Source organism: Paroedura picta, chromosome 4, assembly GCF_049243985.1.
Source record: "Paroedura picta isolate Pp20150507F chromosome 4, Ppicta_v3.0, whole genome shotgun sequence".
NCBI lineage: Eukaryota > Metazoa > Chordata > Lepidosauria > Squamata > Gekkonidae > Paroedura > Paroedura picta.
The window spans coordinates 8,607,344-8,618,052 of NC_135372.1; the positions used below are offsets into that span (position 1 = coordinate 8,607,344).

A 10,709-nucleotide genomic window follows, 5' to 3' on the forward strand; every position below is an offset into this window, starting at 1 on the left:
CACTTTAGAAACCGCTGATCCTGCTCCGCACAGGAAAACCCCGCTGCAAAAGTGCATTGACAGCGCATGGTCCAAGACGTGCAGGAGGGGCCCCGGAGAAGGGATTTCTGCTGCTGGCTGGAGCGCAGACCTAATGGGGCTCCAGTCCGACCCCTCCACTCTGGCCTTTCCTCCTAGGGCAAGACTCCCAGCCCCCCTCGAGCCCCTTCTTCGTGCTCCCAAGGCCCCCGCCCAGGGACGATGCTCCGGAGCCGCGCTGGGAAAGCCCACCGGGGGCTCCGCGGGGTCGAGGTTGAGCTGGTCCCCGAAGAAGGGGGCCGCCCACCGAAGCTTCTCCCCTGCATCAGACTGGAGGGGGGGGGTCTTTGCACCCATGCATGCACTCAGCCCCCCTCCCCCTGCCCGGGCTCTAGACGGACTTGGGGGGTGGGGTGGTGGTCGTGGGGTGGGCATGCCAGGCCGGAGCCGTGGGTTGGCCGCTTGTGGGGCGGGGGCGGGGCGGGGCGGGGCGAGGGGCGGGCCGTGGGATCCGGAGCCGGGCAGCGCTGCGGAGGTGCGTGGGGGGGGGGGGTGAAGAGGGAGGGGGCGCCCGACGCCCAAAGGGGGTCTCGGTAGTCTTGGCGGGGCAGGGAGGGGGCAGAGGAAGAAATGGGGGTGGGAAACGAGGACCACTTTGGGAAGGGGGGAAGGTATGGTTGCCAGCTCCAGTTTGGGAAACACCTGGAGCTCGGAGGGGCGGGCCCAAAGAATCCGTGTTCTCCGAGGGAGCCGGTCTCTCCTCTTCGGAGATGAGCTGTCATTCCGGGAGATCCCCAGGTCCCTCCTGGAGGATGGCATCCCTGGCGGTGGAGCGGCGAAGCGGGGGCACCTTTGGCCAGGTCGAAGGTGGGAGTTCTTGTGGGGGGCCCGCTGTGGTGGGAGGGGGAGCAGGTGAAGGGCAGAGGGGGACTCGGGGGCGGGGAGGTCAGTGGGGGCGAGCCAACGGGGGGGGGCGTGGGGCAGGTCTCATGTGGGGCCCAAAGAAGGCCCATCGTCTTGGAGGGGGCGACAGGGGCAAGCAGGTGCAGTGGATGGGGCTGGCCAGGGACGGGGACCCACTCCCTGTGGGGCTGGGAAGGGAATGGGCACAAGCAACGAAGAAATGCAGAGAATTGTTTTTTTTGGGGGGGCAGTTTATAGGGTTGCCAGATCCAGGTTGGGAAACTCCTGGAGATTTGGGGTTGGAGCCTGAGGAGGACGTGGGCCTCAGTGGGGTCTCATCCCATAGAGTCCCCCCTCCAACTCATCCATGTTGTCCGGGGGAACGGGAGACGAGCTTCGATTCCAGGGGATCCCCAGGTCCCGCCTGGAGGCTGGCATCCCTCGTGCTAGAGGATGGGGGGCAGGCGAGGGAGGGGGGCTTTGGGGAGCATTTGTGATATTGATTGGGAGATCTGGGGCAGAACTGCAGGGGGGGGTGTATCCCAGGAATGCTTGGGATGAAGGGGGTGCTGGGAATAGAACCAAGATAGTTTGGGGGCAAAATGGGGAAAGGAAAGGGGAGAAGACAGGGATGGGAAGAGCTATGGGTTGGGAGCTCAGAATGGGGCCAGTGAAAAGGAGCTGATTGGCAGCGAGGGAAGGGTCGGTTTCGTGACTGAGATGTTTGAGGGGCTTAGCTTGGAGTCTGCTGCTGAGTGGGGCTAAGTTGGATTTTGGGGTGGGCTAGGAAATGGCAAATGCTGTCCCCCCCCCAGCCTCTGTTAGCGCCCCCCAGAAGCAATGATTCCTTTGAAGATGAAGAAGAGGTGTTTTTTTAATGTCACTTTTGACTATCCAAAGAGACCTCAAAGCGGCTTACAAACGCCTTTCCCTACCGCTCCCTACAACAGACACTGTGTGAAGCAGGTGGGGCTGAGAGAGCTCTGAAAGAACTGTGACAGGCTCAAGGTCACCCATCTGGCTGCCTGCGGAGGAGAAGTGGGGGATCAGACCTGGCTCTCCAGATTAGAGGCTGCCTCTCTTCACCACGACACCCAGCTGGCTCTCAAGAGACGGTTCTTGAGCCATCGTGCAAGGTTACCGGGTAGGTCACTGAAAGGACGAAATACCCTTTTTGGCACTAATTGCTAGAAAGTTCAACCTTCTTCAAGGGAAAGAAAAAAAAAATTACCTAAGCCATTCTTTTGTGTGCACTTAAATAAATAATAGATAAATAGATAAATAGATAATACAAAGAATGCATACACTTGTTTTTTGTCGAATATTCTAGAAATGAAATTCAACCCCTCCAAGGCGGAAGTCCTCTTTGTGGGTAGAAGGGGGGCAGGACCAGGAAGCGTGCCTACCCTGCCTGGATGGCTGTGCCTGAGGCAAGGAATTTTGGGGTGATTTTTCGGCCAGCTGGGTTTTTTAGCCTTGGTTGGGTATTGTTTTATGTAGGGTTTAAATCTATGTAAACTGGCACGAGCTGGCTGTGTCAGGAGTGGCAGTCAAGAAATGTAATAAATAAAGAAATCTGTCTTGCCTAGATCTAAGAAGAGTTAGGTTGAGTATAGTTAGCTTACTCTTAGCCTAGGCCTTTTTGAGCCTCGCTCTTTGCCCAAATGGCCAGCCTCTTGCCAGGGGGCTGGAGAATCTGAGAAGACCTCCTGAAAGGCCCGCGGCCAACCCCCCCCCTCCCTGAGAATAGCTGCCCCAGAATGCCGACAAACAGCGTATTTTGTGGTTCAGCAAATAAATGGTACATTTGGGGTGTTTTGGGGTGGGGAGGGATATGACTGGGATATTTAACATTGGTTTGGCAATATATATTAATACTTTTATAGAGGTTTAAAATGGATATTTAAAAGGAGGCAAAGGCAGCTCTAAGGCAGCCTTTCTCAACTTCTTCACCACCAAGAAACCCCTGAAACTTTCTTCAGGCTTCAAGAAACCCCAGAAGTGGCACAATCATGCAGGATATAGTTAGGAAGCAGAGCTGTGGACACGCCCACTCAGAGGCCCCTCCCCTTCCCACCCCCTGCAGGCCCATTATTGGCCACTTTGGGAGGGAGGGAGGGTTAACATGACCATATATGGCCGAATGGAGCCGAAGCGTACAACCCTTGTAGAAACTCCACTTGATGGATGATTCAGCCCAATATTTGGCCAGCAAGGCTCTAGTCCTCTTTAAGGGCCAGGTTCTCCAGACACCCTCATGAGTTTCTTTTCTTCTTCAGCTCTCTCAGGTCCCAGCCACGATGACGGAAAAGCGTCCCGTCGGCCGGCATCCTCTCAAAGAGCTCAATGGCGTCCGCAGCTCCTTCACGGACCTCACGGGCCAGCTCCATGACATCGACCCCGGCCGCCTCTCGCTCTCGCCCTTCCTCGACCTGGACACCCTCATCTCCTTGTCCCCCATCTCCGACAGCCCCGAATCTTCGGTGGAAGAGCTGCACTCTACGGAGGACGAGGATGTCCAAGAGGAGAGTGCTTGCAGTCTGGTCACCGTGGAGGTTCCGGAAGCGGTAGCCGTGGACCTGACGGGTCGGCCTCAGATTTCGGTGGTGCAGGAGAACTCTGGGCCGCCAGAAAGAGTGGAAGGAACCAGCCACGTGGTGCAAGGGGCTGTTTTTCATGATGGGATCCAGGCTACAGCTATCTCCATGCCTGATGAGACGTCATTTCTGGATACCATCCAGCCACCATCGGGAAGCCCACGGAAGTCCATGGGGCAGCCGGGGCGACTGGAGGCCCGAGATGAGCTTGACCGCTCCGAGCATCAGCCCTTCCTGGAAACGACAGCCGCAAACCCCATTTCCCACCACGGTTTGGGGGGTCTGTCCCCTCCTTCCAATTGTTGTCACGGCTGCTCCAGTGACCACATGAAGGCCGTGGCTTCTGCCTTCGTGGCCCTGCTGCTCGCACCTTGGTTCCTCTACGGGTTGTACTCCTGCCTGCCTCTCGAAGCTCCTGCCTGTCCGGATCTCAGCAGCCGCATCACCTTTGCCGTGCGCTCCCTCTTGATTGCTGGCATTCCTATCCTACTCGGTAAAAGAGGGAGGGGAGCAGGCCAGATGTGGACTGGATAGCTGGGGGGGGAGTCCTAAGGGGGGGGAAACTTCGGTGCTTTCCAGTTGGTGAATTCCCAACACTGTTCTTGATGCTGTCATTTGTTTTCACGCCTGGGAAAGATTCTCTGGTCTGTTTGTGTGCCCTTTCCGCATAACTGGTGCACAAGAAGGTGAGAAAAGACCACCTGATTCATGGGAACAATTCACCTCGAGGAAATGCAAAAATCAAGAACTTGTTTCTCCTGAGACCATTCCATCCAGCCGGACAGCTTGGAAAATTTGCTTTCTTTTTTTTAATTTTTCTTGCCGCTCTTCGATGGGCGTTTCTCAAGGTGTGAACAGATCCTGCATCAGGATGGAGGGTCCTGATCCCTGCGATTCTTGGGATTCACTTGGCTGACCAAGTTGGTTGCGTCGATTATAATGTTAGTGGTGTACCTAGCCTATTTGGCAACCCTAAATACAATATAGGAAATATAAGTTGGCAGCCATGAGGATGTGCCAAATAGCTCAAGCAGCCAATCCCAGAAGCTCTAGGGTACTGATGGCCACTCCATGATTTGGCCACTCCTGCTCTAGGATCTCACAGCTTGCGTATATATGAGTATTTTCAAGGTTGCTAACTAGCAAGGAAGAGGGAATAGCTGGTCTTCTCAGGCATGTAATTCTGATGCAAGTCCTAAATACAGTATTTGCTGGCGTATAAGACTACTTTTTCCCCCTGAAAAACATGCCTCCAAGTGGGGGGGTCGTCCTATACGCCAGGTGCACTTCAGTTGGGATAGACATAGCTGCCCATAGTGGCCCATAGTACTGTAATGTAATGTCACAAACTCTATATTTTGAGTGGAAATGTTGGGGGGTTCGTCTTATACGCCCAGTCGTCTTATACGCCGGCAAATACGGTAGTTCAATAAGAATTGTAGCATATTGCCTTGCCCTTCCGTACTCTCGGGTTCGATTCTGCGCTCCCCCACATGCAACCAGCTGGGTGAACTTGGGCTCACCACGGCACTGATAAAACCGTTCTGACCGAGCAGGAATATCAGGGCTCTCTCCACAGGGTGTCTGTTATGGGGAGAGGAAATGGTAAGTGATTGGAAGCCGCTTTGAGGCTCCTTCGGGTAGGGAAAAGCAGCATCTAAGAACCAACTCTTCTTCTTCTTCTTCTTCTTCTTCTTCTTCTTCTTCTTCTTCTTCTTCTTCTTCTTCTTCTTCTTCTTCTTCTTCTTCTTCTTCTTCTTCTTCTTCTTCTTCTTCTTCTTCTTCTTCTCAGCCCTGCTGGACGTTAGCACTTTCTCTGGAGCAACCGGTACACGATCCAGGGGCACAGATTGTTTGGTTCCCATGCGCTCAGCTCTCTTACTGGGATATACAGTTTCCAGCACTGGGTTACTGGAGATCTCCAAAGCAGCCATTTTATCCAGGGGATCTGATCTCCGTTACTGGAGATCAAGTGGTAATTCCAGGCTAATCTCACGGTCCCAGCTGGAGGTTAGGGACCCTACTGGCAAAGTACGGGGTGGGGGTGGGTCGGGAAGCAGTCCGGATTCAGTAATGCGTACGCTTGGCACAATTCACCCGTGAGCAGAGACCCAAACATGATTTGGACGCAAGGGACTAAAAAAAGAAAAGGAAAAAAAAAGATTGCGTCGAGTTCAATTTTGGAACCCAGTTGGTCATTCCAGGCTTCGAAACCTGCCATCGAATTCGCATGAGGAGTCTTTGGGAAGGGTTCTTGCTCGGGTTCAGCAATTAACCTCCATCTCTGAGAGTTCCCTGTGCTTTTTGGCCGTGCATTCTTCGACCTCTTCCTTTCGTCCGGCTGGGCAGCTTGAATTCTTCCCCTCCCCCTTTGCCCTCCTCCGTTTTAATTAGACAGATGCCATTCTTTTGTTATTCCTCAACGGCACAGACAGGGAAGAGCAGGCATTGGAGAGGCCGTTGAACTCCCGGAGAACTTTCGTCAAGCGGAGCGTTCCGTTCTGGTTTGAAGGGAACGTGTGCAAGAGCAGATTCAGAATATTCTGAAAGTTTGGCCTTGTTCCTGGTGGGGGGGGGGCTTTCTTTTGTTCATTAGATGCTTGTGTGGGGAGCAGCAAGAAAACCTCCCAGCATCTTTTATCTCACCCCCGTGGAGCTTTTGCTGTTTGCATATTCTAATTCATCCCTGGACGTTGATGTTGTGAACAGGGTCATCGGCTCTGGGTAGGCAAATATGCAGAGACCTGGGTGAAGGGGCCCGAGGAGCGTGTAGGTTGGGGAGAGACACCTTTGGAATAGAGTGCTGTGGGGGCTACCCTCCAAAGCAGCCATCTTCTCCAGGGGACTGATTTCGGCCAAACAAAAAACAAAAGGTGGGGAAAAAACCTAGAACTGGAACCATAAAAACCCAACTGATGACCGTTAGGGCCTTCAAAAGCTGAATGTCTGTATTAATGTTAAAATTATATCACTTTTATTGTACACAATTTAAAAACCTTTAGGAAGTAAAAACATATAGGCAGCCCATAGGCAAAACAGTGCACTATGCACTATTCAGGGGTAGTCAAACTGTGGCCCTCCAGATGTCCATGGAGTACAATTCCCAGGAGCCCCTGCCAGCGAACGCTGGCAGGGGCTCCTAGGAATTGTAGTCCATGGACATCTGGAGGGCCGCAGTTTGACTACCCCTGCACTATATGAACCAATAGACCGATGGGTTTCGGCCCTTATAGGACCTTCTTTGAAGGTCTGGTTTTAATACACCCCAGTTCATTACATATATGTATAGAAGCCAATAAGAGCTCCAAGGTAAGAGCTGTAAAGTATCAGAGTCATTTAATGAATTAAGATGTCTATTTATCGGTCATTAGCTCTCTTCCAGAGGCTGCCAGAAATGTCAATGGTGTGATCTCTTATTGCATTGCAATGGAAGAGAGCTCTTGGGAGCACTGGGAAAACACTGTCAAAAGAAAGCCGTCTCAATATGCCTTATAAAGATTCCTTTAGTGCTGGGGTCTGTGGGCAGGAGCATGTATGCATGTTGGTGAAACACTGCACAGTTGTGCGTGCAATTACTTCAGGTCAGTCGCCATGTTGTTCCGAAGCAGCAGAACAAAGTTTTCATCCAGGGACATGTTTAAAACCAACAAGAGAGCCGGTATGGTGTAATTGTGAAGAGCAGCAGCTTCTACGCTGGCGAGCTGGGCTTGATGGAGTGTGGTGGGTGATCTTGGTCTTGTCACAGCCCTGATAGGGCTGTTCTCACCAAGCAGTAATATCAGGTGTCTCTCAGCCCCATGTCCCTCACAGGGTGTCTGTTGTGGGGAGAGGAAAGGGAAGGGAAGCCACTTTGAGACTCCTTTGGGTAGAGAAAAGCGGCATATAAGAACCAACTCTTCTTCTTCAGTAATATCAGGGCTCTCTCAGCCTCCCCTCCCTCACAGGGTGTCTGTTGTGGGGAGAGGAAAGGGAAGGTGATTGGAAGCCACTTTGAGACTCCTTTGGGAAGAGAAAAGCGGCATATCAAAGCTTATGTCATGATTAAGACCTCTTGTTTACCTTGGTAATTTAGGAAGCCAGAAACTCTAGCAAAATGTACACTATGCCATTCCAGAAGAAATTTCAGATATCCTCCAAGGTAAACCAGAATTCAGGAGGAGCGGAACACTTGGTGGAGCAAAAGTACCCTATGAAAAATGCCACAAATGATATCACAGAGTTTGGCGCAACAACTACAAAAAGGCGTCTGACAACAGCCTCCAAAGGCTAAAAGGCCCCACTGATACACCCCTAATCAATAAAAACCTCCACGGATAACATGTAAATACAATGTAGCAGAAAGCCGTGGCCCAAGAAGGAAGGAATAGGGGGACAGATGCAAGAACTTGTTCTGTGGATCCCGAGATTCTATGCTCCTCCCACAAATATTCCGGTTTCATTTTTTAAAGTAAGTTTCTAGTCCCTTGCACTTCTTCATCAGTCAACATGCTGCTGCTTTTAGTAGGGAGTTGACAGCTGTCCCAAAGAGTGATTCTTCTCTTCTCACTCTGCAGGTATCACCTTCAGGTCCCTTTCTGCCTTGTGTCGGGAGAGCCTTGACCCGCTGTGTGCCGACTCCCGATCCGTCCTGCTCCACCAGGTGTTTGTCGCCGCCTCCGTGGATCAGTTTGCCATCTTCAGCCTCAACCTGCTAGTGACGGCCACCTTCCTCCCTCAGGAGCACCTCCGCCTCATCCCCATCTTGTCAGGGCTGTTCTGCCTCAGCAGGTGAACCACCAGCTCTCTTGGCTCTCCAGCCTGATTTCCCACTGCGGAGCCTGCAGGGACAACCCAGCACTCAGTGGCCCATCAAAGTCCGCCCTCAATTGCTGCCTCTCTTTGCCACTGGTACCCTGAGCTCCCGAGATGGATGGGCCAATGGCCTGTGTTCAAACCTTGTGTGGGTGGGCGGAGCCTAACAGGGTTGGGCGGAGCTGATAGAAGACACACCGAAGTGGGGCAAAAGTAGCCCCCCATTTTTATGAACCTGCAATCTCTGCTCAACATAAAGCTCTTTCACGCGGTCCTTGTGGAAGTTGTGGAAGCTGGGGGGGGGGGGCGCCATAGTTTTGTTGCTGGACAGGAAATCCCTGCCCATTGTCTCTTCTTTACTGCCGATCCTCTTTTAATGCAAGAGGGCGGATTATTTTACCTCCATGTTGTGTTAATGTTCATTTTAATGGGTTTTTAATTGGGGTTTTATCGTCTGCGGAGGTTTTATCGCTTAACCCACCATGAGCCGGCGGGTCGGGAGCAGCAGGAAACAAGTCTAATAAATAATATTAATAGAATAATTAAAAAAAAATTAAAATGGGCGTCGGGTACCGGAGTGTCATCACTGGTGGGGAAACCCAGAAGTCCTAGCGATTCACTCTAGGGATTCCCAGAAACTCTGTGGTTAAGCTAGAAAATTTCTAGAGAGGTGTGATGTGGGATCAGAGGAGACCCAGCAGCTTGGCGGTTGGGGTCTTGCATGGCATGCAGACAGTGCTGTGTTCAAACCCCCAAATAAAAAGATCTCTGGTGACAGGAGTTGGGCCCTGGAGAACTGCTAACCAGAGGACACCTTACAGCAGGGGTAGTCAAACTGCGGCCCTCCAGATGTCCATGGACTACAATTCCCATGAGCCCCTGCCAGCGAACGCTCACAGGAATTGTAGTCCATGGACATCTGGAGGGCCGCAGTTTGACTACCCCTGCCTTACAGGGCTGACCACAGCAAGGCTTCTGGAGTGATCTGCTGTCGTCCCAATTCACCCCTTCCTCTCCTTCCTGTCTCCTCTGCCCCACAGGTTCTGCTACTGGGTGGCCTTGCTTCTTTGCAGCTCCTACCGAAGCTTTGGATTTGGACTGGCCTTCTTCCCCAGCCTCTGCCTGACCATCTACAATCTCTACTGCCTCTATGCTATGGGTTTTGGTTTCCTTTTCATGCCTGCCCCATCAGGTCACGGACACCCCACTGCTGCCCCGACTCTACCCCAAGAGGCAGTTTCCAATTAGCTCTGTGTGTGTGTGTGTGTGTGTGTGTGTATGGGGGGTGATTTAGCCAGAGTGAACTGCTTGAGAGGAGGCGACTGGGATCTGAACACCAGCGTCTACAGGGATAAGTCTTTGAGAAGTCTCAAAATAAACAGGCGGTTTGTTCAGATTAACAAGTCTTTTTATTAACAAGGAAAATAGAGGGAAAGAATGGTCCGTACAGCAAGAAAGGCAATATTCAAGAGCCAAGGGGGTGGCAGGTTACAGAGGATGAGCGAGAGGGTTGTGAGTGTCTTGCACAGTGCAGGGGGTTGGACTAGATGACCCAGGAGGTCCCTTCCAACTCTATGATTCTAACTGGAAACGGCAGGGAGGAACGGGGAAATGGCGTTTTAGGAATAGGGTGATATCAAGCAGTTTTGTCTGCAGAAGCACCAGTGCTAGAAACGGCCAGCGTTTTATTCTTTGATGGAGAGAAAGAGACGCCTGCAGAGTGCGTCTGTATGTGGTCAGCACCAGGAATGCACACACAGAGCAGGTTTTTAGGGCTTATTTTTCTAGGAAAATTGTGCCCTGAGGCGGTGGCAAGGCATTTGCGCCCCTCTTGGTGAGGAACTTTTCAAATCTATCGGGACAATCGCTTTGCTGGGGTGGAACAAATGTTAACAGAGAAGAGACTGGGAGGGACAGTCCTGGGGGGCAGCAGCAGTGTCCCTAAAGATGTCCACAGCCTAGAAGCTGCCACAGCTAAAGAGAATCATGTGGTGGAAAAGTCACTTCATCAGCTCTATACTTAGCATAGAGAAGGCAGGAACTTCATGATGATTTTCAAATTCTCTCCTCCAGATGCGATGGGCTCAACAGGAAACTTCCTGTCTTTTTTAGCACACTCCCTCCCTGCTTGCCTCCAGACCAGCAGTTGAGCAGAAGAATGTCTATAGCTAGCTAGCGATGACACACAGGATGCACACCGTAGAAATCAACCGCTGACTTGGTGTCGCGGTTAAGAGCAGTGGCTTCTAATCTGGAGAACTGGATTCCCCACTCCTCCTCCACATGCAGCCAGCTGGGTGACCTTGAGTCAGTCCCAGTTCTCCCAGCGCTCTCTCAGCCTCCCCTGCTTCACAGGGTGTCTGTTGTGGGGAGAGGAAGGGTAGGCCGCTTTGAGACTCA

The 10,709-nt window shown here is 52.2% G+C and overlaps 1 protein-coding gene across 2 annotated transcripts; it reads left to right on the top strand.

Moving 5' to 3' along the window:
• Positions 1–516: 516 nt before the first annotated feature.
• On the top strand, positions 517–9,912 carry LOC143834851 (uncharacterized). Of its 2 annotated transcripts, none has more exons than XM_077331709.1 (5): positions 517–553; positions 1,872–2,065; positions 3,201–4,011; positions 8,072–8,285; positions 9,350–9,912. In XM_077331709.1, exons 3-5 carry the CDS (start codon positions 3,222–3,224, stop codon positions 9,555–9,557), a joined length of 1,212 nt encoding a protein of 403 aa, XP_077187824.1. In that variant the 5' UTR covers positions 517–553; positions 1,872–2,065; positions 3,201–3,221; the 3' UTR covers positions 9,558–9,912. The 2 variants fall into 2 exon arrangements, with proteins under 2 accessions (XP_077187824.1, XP_077187823.1); XM_077331708.1 differs by lacking the exon at positions 517–553 and adding an exon at positions 678–885.
• Positions 9,913–10,709: the final 797 nt, after the last annotated feature.

Bases quoted from the DNA above. Each gene is read 5' to 3' on its own strand.
- LOC143834851 (XM_077331709.1), top strand. From the start codon at position 3,222: ATGACGGAAAAGCGTCCCGTCGGCCGGCATCCTCTCAAAGAGCTCAAT. The intron at 4,012-8,071 runs GTAAAAGAGGGA...CTCACTCTGCAG, and splicing joins TGGCATTCCTATCCTACTCG to GTATCACCTTCAGGTCCCTT. The intron at 8,286-9,349 runs GTGAACCACCAG...TCTGCCCCACAG, and splicing joins GGGCTGTTCTGCCTCAGCAG to GTTCTGCTACTGGGTGGCCT.